General features: G+C 43.5%; 1 protein-coding gene across 4 annotated transcripts in view; it reads right to left on the bottom strand.

Moving 5' to 3' along the window:
• The window catches only part of LARGE1 (LARGE xylosyl- and glucuronyltransferase 1), a 300,056-nt gene that overhangs the window by 104,408 nt on the left and 180,971 nt on the right, over positions 1-14,677 (bottom strand). For all 4 annotated transcript variants that reach the window (XR_011048183.1, XM_068400631.1, XM_068400632.1 and 1 more), the window contains one exon: positions 13,180-13,351. Coding sequence is in view for 3 of the 4 variants with exons in the window: in XM_068400631.1 (XP_068256732.1) it covers positions 13,180-13,351 (172 nt within the window). In the remaining variant the exon portion in view is untranslated. The remainder of the gene's footprint in view (positions 1-13,179; positions 13,352-14,677) is intronic.

Below are 14,677 nucleotides of genomic sequence, written 5' to 3'. Positions count from 1 at the left end.
CAGGGAAATTTATACAGCACCTGCTGACTCTGCCTGACTCTCACTGGTGCCATCAGCGTTTCACTTTCTGGCACACTAAATTCACACACAAATGAAAAGTTATACGTGCATTTGATATTACAACCTTATGCATATAGTTCTTGTAGGAATACCATTACTAAACCACCTACACAAGATGTTGAATTTTGTGATGGTTGTCATTTTTTTTTGTTTGTTTGCTCTTTTTCCTGAAGAAGCTGCAAAAATAGCATGAACCTAGATTGTTACCTCAGGCATTCTGCAGAGCAATATGCCAAAGCACCCACATATTGAGTGTTTGCAAATTTTAAGTGTGGGATTGACTATGTGCCAATCTCTCTTCAGCTGTGGGCACTTGATCCTGCATCAAAATTGCTGTTGACCTTTTCTGGTCTTTATGATGTCGGCATGGATTTTTATCATTGTTTGAGCTCCTGACACAAAGCAAACAGCTTCTATAGCATGTTTTTATTTATGTGAAATATGAATATGGGAATCTCAGTCTTCCTATCAAGCTTGCCATTTCTCCTTCTTGGATGCTTGGTTAATGCAGGTAAGTGATTCTGCCTTATTGCCTTCATCAGCTTTCCAGAGGAGACTTACTTGCACAGATGAACACTAATTGTAGCTTATGTTCTCTCGTGTCACGGTTTAAAGCTGGGCCGGCTATTAACCAGGTGGCAGATGCTCTCTGTTAACCCTCCCCCCACCCCCCCACCCAAAGGGAAAGGGAAAAGGGAGAGAGACTTACGGGTTGGAAAGTTAAAACAGTTTTAATAAACTATAGTAATGAAAAAGAGTATAATAAGAATAATAGAAATAATCAAATATATACAAATATATACAAAACCAAGATCGAGAGCTTGGAAATCCTCCTCAGGCAGAGTTGCTCCCCCCAGCACGGGCAGAGGGGAAAATGCAGTAGCTCCCCCTGCCATCACACCTGCAGGCTTTTAACTGGAGAATTGGCAAAGCTGGTACCAATCAGTGGGAGACAGGAGGGCTGGTCCCTCCTGGGCCCCACCTCCAGGAGGCTGTGGGTTAGTGATAAATAGGAAAGTGAGAATGACGTGTATGGGATGGAATACCTTGTTGGTCAATCTTGGGTCACCTGCCCTGTCTGCTCCTCCCTGCAGGTGCGACCCCCCTTCGGCTCTTCACTCATAAGCAGTGAGGAATTTAGCAGTGACCTTGGTTTCTTTAAGACTAATTGGCCTGGTTTGGGCCAAACCAGGACATTCCACCCCTTATTCCATACCATTCACGTCATACTCAGATCACCACTACCTTTTCATTTTCAAATATATATACACATATCACTAGTTTATGATTCATCTTTATGCAAAAAGTTCATCAAGTTCATTTAGTTCAGGATTGTGGGTTTCCATCTGGCTAGCAGTCTCTCAGGGCAGGAGAGATGGTATGAGTTTTGTCACGGTTCATGCCCACGGGTTGCACGTTCAAAATGTCAGTCTCGAGGAGGTTACTGGACGCCACTTGCAGCTAGCTCCGGTCTCATCACCACTGTCTTAACCTGAAAGACACTTATGCAGCAACAACATACAGCTCAGAATTAAGTAGTCTCTCCCAGAATCAGATCACCTTCAGGGACACATCGGACTTCACCATCTTGCAACATCACCCACCAAGTACATCCAGGTCCCTGAGCAAAAGCAATCCCACGAATGGGTTTACCTTTGCCCGTTGCAGGAAGAACCCAGACAGTTTTTCCCAATAGATTCCTTTCATGCACCACTGGGACTTTATCTCCTTCTACTGTATGTAGAAGGTCTGACTGAGCAGGGCCCGCTCGATTGATAGATCCCCTGGTGTTAACTAACCAGGTAGCTTGTGCCAGATGCTTATCCCAGTTTTTAAAGGTTCTACCCCCCATTGCTTTCAGGGTAGTCTTTAACAGTCCATTATACCGTTCAATTTTCCCAGAGGCTGGTGCATGATAGGGGATGTGATATACCCATTCGATGCCATGCTCTTTGGCCCAGTTGTCTATGAGACTGTTTTTGAAATGAGTCCCATTGTCCGACTCAATTCTCTCTGGCGTGCCGTGTCGCCACAAGATTTGCTTTTCAAGGCCCAGAATAGTGTTCCGGGCAGTGGCATGGGGCACAGAGTATGTTTCCAACCATCCGGTGGTCGCCTCCACCACGGTAAGCACATAGCGTTTACCCTGGCGGGTTTGAGGGAGTGTGATATAGTCAATTTGCCAGGCCTCCCCATATTTATATTTCAACCACCGCCCCCCCATACCACAAAGGTTTTAACCGTTTGGCTTGCTTAATTGCAGCGCATGTTTCACAATCATGGATAACCTGTGCAATAGAGTCCATGGTTAAGTCCACCCCTCGGTCACGAGCCCATCTGTATGTTGCATCTCTCCCTTGATGACCTGAAGTGTCATGAGCCCACCGAGGTAAAAATAGTTCACCTTTATGTTCCCAGTCCAAATCTATTTGGAACACTTTAGCAGCCTGATCTGCTTGTTGGTTGTTTTGATGTTCCTCAGTTGCCCGACTTTTAGGTACGTGAGCATCTACATGACGTACCTTCACGACTAGTTTCTCTAGCCGAGCAGCAATATCTTGCCACAATTCAGCAGCCCAAATTGCGCTACCAGTTGCTTCGCTTCCACTGCTCTAACCACCCCCACAAGGCATTTGCTACCATCCATGAGTCAGTATAAAGATACAGCCTTGGCCACTTTTCTTGTTCAGCAATGTCTAAAGCCAGCTGGATGGCTTTTACCTCTGCAAATTGACTTGATTCACCTTGTCCTTCTGTAGCTTCTGTGACTCGTCGTATAGGACTCCATACAGCAGCTTTCCACTTCCGATGCTTTCCTACAAGACGGCAGGATCCATCGGTGAACAGGGCATACTGCTTCTCATCCTCTGGTAGTTCATTATATGGTGGGGCTTCTTCAGCACGTGTCACCTCCTTTTCTGGTGGCATTCCGAAGTCTTTGCCTTCTGGCCAGTCCATGATCACTTCTAAGATTCCTGGGCGATTAGGGTTTCCTATTCGAGCCCTCTGCGTAATTAATGCAATCCATTTACTCCATGTAGCATCAGTTGCATGATGGGTAGTAGGAACCTTACCCTTGAACATCCAGCCTAGTACTGGTAATCGAGGTGCCAGGAGAAGTTGTGCTTCCGTACCAATTACCTCTGAAGCAGCTCTAACTCCTTCATATGCTGCCAGTATCTCTTTTTCTGTTGGGGTGTAATTGGCCTCAGAACCCTTGTATCCTCGACTCCAAAATCCTAGGGGTCGACCTCGAGTCTCCCCTGGTACTTTCTGCCAGAGGCTCCAGGTAGGACCATTGTCCCCACCTGAGGTGCAGAGCACATTTTTAACATCTTGTCCCGTACGGACTGGTCCAAGGGCTACTGCATGCACAATCTCTTGTTTAATCTGTTCAAAAGCCTGTCGTTGTTCAGGGCCCCACTGAAAATCATTCTTCTTTCTGGTCACTTGATAAAGAGGGTGTACAATCTGGCTGTAATCTGGAATATGCATTCTCCAGAAACCCACAACGCCTAAGAAGGCTTGTGTTTCCTTTTTGTTAGTTGGTAGGGACATAGCTGTTATTTTGTTGATCACCTCTATTGGGATCTGGCGACGCCCATCTTGCTATTTAATCCCTAAAAACTGGATGTCCCGGGCAGGCCCCTTGACTTTGCCTCTTTTTATGGCAAAACCAGCTTTCAGAAGAATTTGGATTATTTTCTCCCCTTTGTCAAAAACTTCTGCTGCTGTATCACCCCATACAATGATGTCATCAATGTATTGCAAATGTTCTGGAGCTCCACCCTTTTCTAGTGCAGTCTGGATCAGTCCGTGGCAAATAGTAGGACTGTGTTTCCACCCCTGGGGCAGTCGATTCCAGGTGTACTGGATACCTCTCCAGGTAAAAGCAAACTGTGGCCTGCACTTTGGTGCCAAAGGAATAGAGAAAAATGCATTAGCAATGTCTATGGTGGCATACCACTTGGCTGCCTTTGACTCCAGTTCGTATTGAAGTTCTAGCATGTCTGGCACAGCAGCACTCAGCGGTGGCGTAACTTCATTTAGGCCACGATAGTCCACAGTTAATCTCCATTCTCCATCAGACTTTCGCACTGGCCATATAGGACTATTAAAGGGTGAGCGAGTCTTGTCAATCAATCCTTGATTTTCTAATTGTCTAATCAGTTTATGAATGGGGATCAAGGAGTCTCGATTGGTGTGATATTGTCGTCGGTGCACTGTGGTAGTAGCAATTGGCACCTGTTGTTCTTCAACCTTCAGCAACCCCACAACAGAAGGATCTTCTGAGAGGCCAGGCAAGGTAAACAGCTGTTTAATGTCCTCAGTCTCTACAGCTGCTATACCAAAGGCCCATCTATACCCTTTTGGGTCCTTAAAATACCCTCTCTTGAGGGAGTCTATGCCAAGGATGCACGGAGCATCTGGGCCAGTCACAATGGGGTGCTTTTTCCATTCATTTCTAGTTAGGCTCACTTCGGCCTCCAATACAGATAACACTTGAGATCCTCCTGTTACTCCTGAAGTACTGATAGATTCTGCCCCTTTATGATCCAATGGCATTAGGGTGCACTGTGCACCAGTGTCTACCAAGGCTCGATACCTTTGTGGTTTTGATGTGCCAGGCCATCGAATCCACACAGTCCAATAAACTCGGTTGTCCCTTTCCTCCACCTGGCTGGAGGCAGGGCCCCCCTAATTAAGAAATGGATTCGTGCTGCTCACAGGGACTGGACCTTCATTTCTCCTATTCACACTTGGGAAAAAGGGATTTGAGGCCCATCTACCCTGACTGGGGTCCTGCTCACTGGTAACTGGAGCAGCCATCCTCCTAGGAAAATTCTCTCTGGTATTTCTTTTAGCTTGCAACTCACGTACTCGTGCCTGTAGGGTACTGGTAGGTTGTCCATGCCATCTGCTCATGTCCTCCCCATAACCACGCAGGGCAAACCACAGGATACCTCGTGATGTGTTCCGTTTCCTTTGAGCTGGTCCTGTAGGAGAGCGTTTGCTCCTAACAGCTGCAACGCGCGCCTGTGTAGGTAGAGAGTCAAGTTTATTCTCGATCCTGGACAGTTTGTCTGACAGTTGTTTCAATGAGTCCTTGTTCTCCTTAGTCAGTTTTTCCACAGCCGAGATGCGTGCCTGCAGTGGGGAAGAAATACTATCTTCATACTGTCGCATACAGTTAGCCATTTCACCCACACTACGTCGTGCCATAGCATCTTCTCCCCAGACTAATATTGACAATGTATGGGTATATGTCGGTGGAGCATTCTTCACAACCTTCTGGAACATGGATCGGTTGCATTCCACTTCATCAGGATCTACAATGTCCCGTGGGTGTCTATAAATGATCTCTTGCACAGCTAGTTGTCTAAGGTAGTTAATACCTTTTTCGATAGTGGTCCATTTGCTTAGGTGGCTCATAACATCATCTTTATAGGGATACCTGCTCTTTACGGCTGACAAGAGTCGCCTCCAGAGACTGATAGTGTTTGACTTTCTTGCGAGCGCCTTATCAATACCACCATCTCTGGACAGGGATCCCAACTGTCTGGCTTCTCTGCTATCTAATTGCATGCTGTCTGCCCCATTATCCCAGCATCAGAGCAACCAGGTAATAATAGGCTCACTGTCATAACGGCTGAAGTCTTTCCTTATATTTCTCAGGTCCTTCAGGGATAAGGAGTGGTAGGTTATCTCTGCGTCCGAGTCCTCCTCTTGTGATAGTTCTGCTTCAGAAGGACCTTTCTTCTGTGATGGGTCTTCTTTAAAAGGACAATCGAGGAAACCCCCATCTGTGTCGGGCCCTAACTCTGCCTGAGAAGGGCCCTCACCTGGGTCATATGATGGCTCTGCCTTAGAAGGCTCTGAGTCATCATCCTTCTCTTCACAAGCTGATTTCTTTCGGTATTTCTTCCTGGTTACAGGAGCAATTGGTACAGATTTGATAGATGCTGGGGTCTGAGTAGATGCAGTGGCTGTCGTGGGAGTGCTGAGAGTCTGAGTAGCTGCAGTGGCCATCTTGGGGGGTGTAGCAGCTGTGGTACAGGCTGCCGAGGTTTCAGTGGGTTTAGTGGCTGTAGCGGCAGTACACGCTGTAGGATCTGAGGTGGCTGCATAACACCTACAACTGTCCCTGCACCGATATTTAATCTTATCCCACATCAGAAACACATTCAGGACAACCGAAAATAAAAACATGCCACCTAGACAGCACCATCCTAATTTCGCAAAATCTAGTGGAATCAGCTTGGCAGAAAAGGAGAAGGTACTATTTCCCAAAGTAAAACTGGAAGTGTAATCATTAACAGAATCAGCTAAAGGACGCCTGGAGCATGCAGATAAAGTCGCTGCTACTGATTCGTGATTAAAGCTGCCCATCATTGTGTCATAGAGATAAGAGATCGGAATAGTAACTGCCCAGTTTATCACAGCATAAATCAGTATCAAACCCCATACCAAAACAATACATTTCGACCAGCGCCCACTGCTAAACTGCATGTAAACATTCATACGAAGCAAGCAATAACACAGTGCCCACAGCAGGTAAGGCATCATTGCAATACTCAGCTGTGAAAGAAACTCTATAAAAAGACGAGATAACACAGCATTCAAAAATGACATCACCATCTTCACTATCTGTTTTAATTTCCAACCCCTCATAAATCTCAAAGGAAGAAATCTGATACTCTCTCAGCTGAGCTCTCCAGGTCTCCTCCCACCAGAGCCAGGATTCAACTTATCAGAGCAACCTGTTGGAGCTTCTCTCGTGCCCCATGTTGGGCACCAATAAATCTGTCATGGTTTAAAGCTGGGCCGGCTATTAAACCTGTGGCAGACACTCTCTCTTAACCCTCCCCCCCACCCCAAGGGAAAGGGAGAAGGGAGAGAGACTTACGGGTTGGAAAGTTAAAACAGTTTTAATAAACTATAGTAATGAAAAAGAGTATAATAAGAATAATAGAAATAATCAAATATATACAAATATATACAAAACCAAGATCGAGAGCTTGGAAATCCTCCTCAGGCAGAGTTGCTCCCCCCAGCACAGGCAGAGGGGAAAATGCAGTAGCTCCCCCTGCCATCACACCTGCAGGCTTTTAACTGGAGAATTGGCAAAGCTGGTACCAATCAGTGGGAGACAGGAGGGCTGGTCCCTCCTGGGCCCCACCTCCAGGAGGCTGTGGGTTAGTGATAAATAGGAAAGTGAGAATGACGTGTATGGGATGGAATACCTTGTTGGTCAATCTTGGGTCACCTGCCCTGTCTGCTCCTCCCTGCAGGTGCGACCCCCCTTCGGCTCTTCACTCATAAGCAGTGAGGAATTTAGCAGTGACCTTGGTTTCTTTAAGACTAATTGGCCTGGTTTGGGCCAAACCAGGACATCTGGACGACTTAATCTGCAACTACAGTTATTTGAAATACACTAGTTATGTAGTATCCAGTCTCTATCATTTAAAAGTACTTAAAATATACATCATATCAGCTAGCTGGATTGCAAAACTAACACATACTAGTAGGACATAACTGTTCAATATAGCCTTTGAGTTATGACACGTACTTAGAAATACCATAATGCCCTCAGATGTGGCATTCAACTTAACCCAGAGTCCCTCAACACTGATCTCTACAGGGATTATTCAGGTCTCATTTGTGGGTCTCAGCTGTGACTCACACCTAGCGATGGCCTAAAGGAACCAAGCAGACGCAAGAATTGTCACCCGACACTAGGTAAAGCACAAAGACAGTCTCTTGCTATGTATATGTACAACACCCAGCACAAAGAGGCTGTTATTCTGACTGGAACTGCAACCTGTAACACAAATAATGATGATGGCTGTTACAGTCAGGTCCCAAATACCACTTACAAAGAATGCTCTTGAGAATCCATTTTTAACAAAAAAAGTAAAAATCATAAGTTTGGAAAAAAGCACACACATTTCAATACCAAGAGTTTGGGTGAGCAAGAATAATAAAAAAAATTAGTTCATGTTGCCTTTAAAATAACTTTAAGATTGATGGCAGAGAGCATAGCTTTGGACTTGTTCTTTTCTCAGAAGAATTCACACAGTTTATGTGATAAAAGCATATTGGTTACACTAATCCTTGCTGTCTGAAACACTTTGCAGCACTTCATCCAAGAATGCATATGATCTACAGTCCCACTCTTCTGCCCTTAGGCTACACGCTTTCTCAAATTTAGAACTGTCAAAATCCAGTGAAAGATGAATAGAAAACATAATCACTGTCAACTAAGTCACAGAAAACATGCATGACAGGTTATCTTCACCAGACTGGCTGCAGACTCACACCTTTGAAGTAAATATTTTGGAGGTATGTATCTGTCCTAGAGAGACAGACTGCTTATCTTTGGGAGAGCAAGAGAGAATGAGGCTAAAGCAGAAACATCCAAATCCCAGCTGAAAAGCTGGATCTGACTCTTGAAATTTAAGTTACTGGTTCCCAAAGACATATTTATGCATAGAGATTGAAGCTTGCATATAAAAGGGATAATAATTATACAACCCACAGTAACTGCTAAGAGAAATTTTTAAATGTTACATTGCTTGAGAGACACTGTTGCAGGCTACCGAAGAGGTGTGTGAATTTCTCCTAAAGCCTAAGGTTGCCACTTCAAAGAAGAGATTTTCAAATAAAATCACGTATGTACAGCCCTCGTTTGTGCACTCAGTTACAGAATATTTGGATCATTTACTGTAAGGGCATATGCAAAGAGCTTATCAGAAAAGGGCAGAAGAGCAATAATTTACAAAGGAATCCTACTCCCTTTTTTTTCATCTACAGAGCGAATGTAACAGTAGATTTACCACCTAAAATATTAAGTTACTCTGTGATGGTCTGATCTTTTCAGCAACTCTTAAGATGACAAGAAGAAGAACCTCTGCAGAACAAGGATAGTGGATATTGCACGTGCTATTTAAAACATACTGTAGCCTTTCTACGCAGCAAATTGGACCTGGTTAAATTGCAAGACAATCCTGAATCTGAGTTTCTTCCAAGTGTGGTGTCCTGGAGAAAAGGAATCTGAGCTACTGGTCTCTCTTTGTCACTATTTTTGTTGGGAAGAAAAGTCTTCCTGGGCACAGAATCACAGACTCTAGGACCTTCTCTCACTTTATCTGTGTAGCTGTAAATTGGAAGAGGCTGTGCTGGACTGTCTTACCAGTTATCCTGCAGCAACCCACAGAAGGAAGCTCTTGCCTTTCCTGCACTGATGTGAAAAATTCTTCTATTTGCTCAAACAACATACTGGTGCAAGCAGGTTTATAACGGCTACTACTAGCCAACACTGGGCACTTGAATATTTCTAGAAGAGTAGTCTATGGTTCTAAAACTGCCCTCCAAGCTGGGGTTTGGTATAGCGTCAAGTTCCTTCAGAGAGCAGAACTTCCCTTCACAGGAGTTTTATTTCTCTCCTGCTTAAGTAATATTACAACAAACACTAGATTGTCCCAAAGAAATCTTCATAAACTTACTTGTGGCTTTTGAGGGAGAAACAAGGAGGGGATTAAAACATTAGTTTAAAACCAGATCCTTTAGAGGAATATTTGGGGCTAATGACATGAGACATCCTTTGAGTCTTTTGTAATGTTGGCAGGAGAAATAAAAAGACAAAGAGGACAAATTGGGAATCACCATATGATTTAAACAAATCTTTTACAAAGCAGTAAAAGAGCAACCGGATCTTTCCAACTTACTTGCCCTTGCTTTCCAGGATGATCCATTTCCATTGAGTCTTTGCCTAATGGGACGGCACCCTATGATACAGGCTGGAGAACAAGCTTGTGCTCGGAAACGCTCATTTCTCTCTCCTCCCCAACATATAGGATCACTATTTTGGGTGTACATGCCTTCCAAAGTCCTCTCCCACCTTGCTGAACTCCTGGGGCTATGGGATTGTGCCATTAATTCTTTCTTTGTGCATGACTATCTGGGACATGAGCAGACGTCGACACTGACCAGTTTATTGCCAGGATTAAAAAATTGTGGAGAAGGAGGTGGTCAGCCGGAATTAAAAGGACAGATTGGACAACTTACAAAATCATGCATGTGGGAGTTGTGCTATGTATGTTATGAGGGCTGGAGGTAGCAGGGGAATTCTGTCTCCATGCGTAAGTTAAGAGTTCTTCACAGCTCTAACCAGCTGAACAACCTTGCCTAGCTGTATGGAGACTGACTTACACCCACTTTTTTACTCCCAGTATTTATCCTTCTCCATGTTTCCATATTTTCTGTCTGTATTTTTTTCAATCTTAGGCCTGCCTCTGCTTCATATTCCTTTCTTTACAAGCAGTCTTTATGTTTGGTTTCTTTCCCCAGTAAAAAGCAAGGGACCTTCATTGAAACTATGGCAGAAAATGTAAGCAAAGAGATGATCCCCCTCATTGTCTCAATTCAGATTTTGCTGTCTTTGACCATGCAGGGGTCTATGCCCAAGTTCAGTTTATACACATTTCTTTACCAGCTACATCATGCTAATACACCATATTCAGTAAAATATTACTATTAATGGGACAGTAGCACACAGTGAGACAGTACAATAGCACAGCATTACTCCCTATGCATACATTTATGTAAATTATGGTTGTCAAGGTGTTTATATGAAACTCAAGGTTCAGTGTAGGGAAAGGTTTGGTGAAGAGGTCTGAACAATACCTGAAGAGGAGGAAAAACTTTATATTCCTTAATGAAGCACGTTTGTGAATAGTTCAGTTAAGTAAGAAGGTGATTACTTCTGGCCCGCTGAAGGGACATCAATGCATCCAGAGAAGGGAAAGGAAACAAATGCACTGAGAATCAAGTACTAGCACCCAGTCCTTGACCGTGGAGCTGAAGATAATAGCTCCTGCCCATTTGCTGGGTACTGGGAAAGGCAAAGAGGCCTTGTGGATTTCAGCATGGGATAAGTACAGTAAATGTGCCCTTTTTCCTGTCACCTTTCTAACAGAGTGGTTTATTTTGCCTTCTGTAAATAAATAGTCCCATTTGCTTAGACTGACTTTGCTTGAGGTGATTTTAGGAGAGCTGAGAATACACATCAAGGCTACACTTTTATGGGGCTGTAAACCTTCAAACCAGGATACTGGAATATCTCTGCACTTACCAGCACTCCAATACATATTCTGAGGGCAAGAAGAGAATAATAGGGCACGTCTCTGACTCTGAAAAGCTGGCAACACTGGAGCCTGCGAGAATGAAATGGTTTTAGCAGTGTGTTAGCCAGGAAAGTGCTCTGGTTTGTGACAGGGTAGTAGGGAACTTTTTGTGATCATTTCCTTACACAGTTACTCTGAAAGCATCCTTTCTTGGTCAAACTATCAAGGACTTAAAGCAGTAGATGTGGTCTATCTTGATTTCAGTAAAGCATTTGACACGGTCTCCCACAGCATCCTCGCAGCTAAACTGGGGAAGTGTGGTCTGGATGATCGGGTAGTGAGGTGGATTGTGAACTGGCTGAAGAAAAGAAGCCAGAGAGTGGTGGTCAATGGGACAGAGTCCAGTTGGAGGTCTGTGTCTAGTGGAGTCCCTCAAGGGTCGGTACTGGGACCAGTACTATTCAATATATTCATTAATGACTTGGATGAGGGAATAGAGTGTACTGTCAGCAAGTTCGCTGATGACACAGAACTGGGAGGAGTGGCTGACACACCAGAAGGCTGTGCTGCCATTCAGAGAGACCTAGACAGGCTGGAGAGTTGGGTGGGGAGAAATTTAATGAAATATAACAAGGGCAAGTGTAGAGTCCTGCATCTGGGCAAGAACAACCCTATGTATGAGTACAAGCTGGGGACAGACCTGTTGGAGAGCAGTGTAGGGGAAAGGGACCTGGGGGTCCTAGTGGACAGCAGGATGACCATGAGCCAGCAGTGTGCCCTTGTGGCCAAGAAGGCCAATGGCATCCTGGGGTGTATTAGAAGGGGCGTGGTTAGTAGGTCAAGAGAGGTTCTCCTCCCCCTCTACTCTGCCCTGGTGAGGCCGCATCTGGAATATTGTGTCCAGTTCTGGGCCCCTCAGTTCAAGAAGGACAGGGAACTGCTAGAGAGAGTCCAGCGCAGAGCCACGAAGATGATTAAGGGAGTGGAACATCTCCCTTATGAGGAGAGGCTGAGGGAGCTGGGTCTCTTTAGCTTAGAGAAGAGGAGACTGAGGGGTGACCTCATTAACGTTTATAAATATGTAAAGGGCAAGTGTCATGAGGATGGAGCCAGGCTCTTCTCAGTGACATCCATTGACATGACAAGGGGCAATGGGTGCAAGCTGGAACACAGGAGGTTCCGCATAAATATAAGGAAAAACTTCTTTACGGTGAGGGTAACTGAACACTGGAACAGGCTGCCCAGAGAGGTTGTGGAGTCTCCTTCTCTGGAGACATTCAAAACCCGCCTGGATGCGTTCCTGTGTGATATGATCTAGGTAATCCTGCTCCGGCAGGGGGATTGGACTAGATGATCTTTCGAGGTCCCTTCCAATCCCTAACATTCTGTGATTCTGTGAGTTTTTCAAGGACCTGTGGGAAATGGGTACAGGTAGAAAAAACTACTTTAGGTGGATACTTCAAATCCAGAAGCCTTTACCAACTCATCAAGAGGAGAAAGCAGTAGCTCATTTCTATTAACATGTATAAATCTGCCCCCTTCTTCCTCCTCCCTGGTCCAAGTATGATCCTAACTTCATTTATTTTGAGTGGTAACATAGAAAAGTTATACTGAAAGTAATAATTAGGTTTTATTAATAAAAAGTAATATAAAACAAGTTCTTCTAAGTATTGAATACCAACAGGTGCTTGAATGGTAGGTCATGACAGCATCCTCATAATTCTTTATCATCCACTGTATTGTCAAGCTCTCACCTCTCCCAAATAATTAGACCAATAAAACAAACTGCATAGATAATCAGTGTTGTCAATCATTCTATATGGAACATTGTTGAGGAAAGAACTCACAAACAGAACAGTTATATTCAAACACCAAAGATCGAAAGAGTGAAAACATTGAACAAATCTGATAGCCCTTTTACCCCCATTGTACTATTTGCTTTACCATTCTCCCTCCCCTACAAATAAAGACAGTAAAAAAATCATTAGAATACCTTTGAACTTGTGAAAGACAGCCCATAGCTCAGCAATGTCAGTGGCAAATGTAATGTCTGTGTCGAGGACAATGACTCGCTCAAGATTGGAAGGTAGAGTCTTAGTCAGAACCAACTTCATCAGCCCGTAAATCCCAGAGTAGTGTTTGTTGGGGATCCAAGACACTTCCGACTGACAGGAAAGGGAAAGTGGGAAAGAAGAAGAAAAATAATCTTCATTAGAGAGAGAAACTCTTCCTGACACTAGTTTCTTGTAACCGTGGAAGATCTCTGAGTACCAGCAATACAACACCGTAAAATGCCAGGTGAAGTCATCTAAAATCCTACTTTTAAATTAACTTCAGAAGCTCTGAAATATGCTAAAGTTCCTGCAAGCTTGAAAAAAAAAAGTTCTTTTAGGCAACTGCTTTACACAATATAATTAAAATTAGTTGAGTCTTTCCAACCTGGTACAATCCATTCTGACACATCCATGTATCCTGATAAAATTGAAAAATATTTTTAATCCAAAACTTCAGGTGTATTGTACATTGCTTTCATTTTCAAATAAAACAAAAACTTTTTTGTTTGCCATTCACAGAATTTTGTGACTCTGAAGCAGAAGTAACAAACATAATTTTTTCCTTTCATTTCTTACAGATTTGCAGGTCAGAATTTCAAAAGGCTAGTCATTTGCAACAATGGGACAGAAAATTGCAAAAAAATTATTTCTTACAAAGACAAATTTTCCTTAAGCCTTACATCTTTAACTTATAACTAGTGACATCACACAGACATGCTCAAAGTGAAGAAAGTGGGAGAACATTTTTAGCCACATTTTTTTGTTTGTTGAAGAGGCAAACCCAAACCTTTACATTTCTTCAGTAAGGGCTAAACAAAACATTTCTACAGCTTCTGAAATAAGTTGGGTGACTAAACTCGATATTTCACTGTGCTACTGGCACTAGCATGTTCCATCAGCTATGTTTCATTTTCTTTCTGTGAGACTCAAGTTCTGAAATATCAAAAGTCACTGCTGAAAGCGGATAGAGAAGTTTTCAAAAAGTTCCTATTGCCCTGTCTGAAACTCCTCTTGTTTAAAGTTTTAAAGGGCATGCACTACAATTACCAGATTTTAAGTTTTCCCCTGAGCTGTGCTCCCATTAACTTCAATTAGTATTTTGTCTATAGGGGACCTGAGTGAAACGGATTTCAGGACTTGTCCTAGCATGTTATACTTCAGAGAAAGTAGGCAGAAAGTAAGTGCATTCATAAAACTGAGAAGATTTATTCTGTTGCTTAACTGTCTTATATCTATTCACTGGCATTATAAAGTTTATTATGTGAAGCAGCTTTTCAACATAAGAGCTCATTTCCTCCAAAATACTTCAAGGAAAACTTCCCATAACAGAATGGGTTCCTAAACTTTGGAAGTTGGAAGAGTGGTAGAAGAAAGGCTAACAATAACTGCTTAGAGTGCATTTCTTTTTGAATATAAAGTAACAAGGCCTCTGCCGAT

This window comes from Nyctibius grandis, chromosome 5, assembly GCF_013368605.1.
Source record: "Nyctibius grandis isolate bNycGra1 chromosome 5, bNycGra1.pri, whole genome shotgun sequence".
Taxonomy (NCBI): Eukaryota; Metazoa; Chordata; class Aves; order Nyctibiiformes; family Nyctibiidae; genus Nyctibius; species Nyctibius grandis.
Note: the sequence above shows the minus strand (reverse complement) of the source record. Positions and strands in the feature narration are given on the sequence as shown.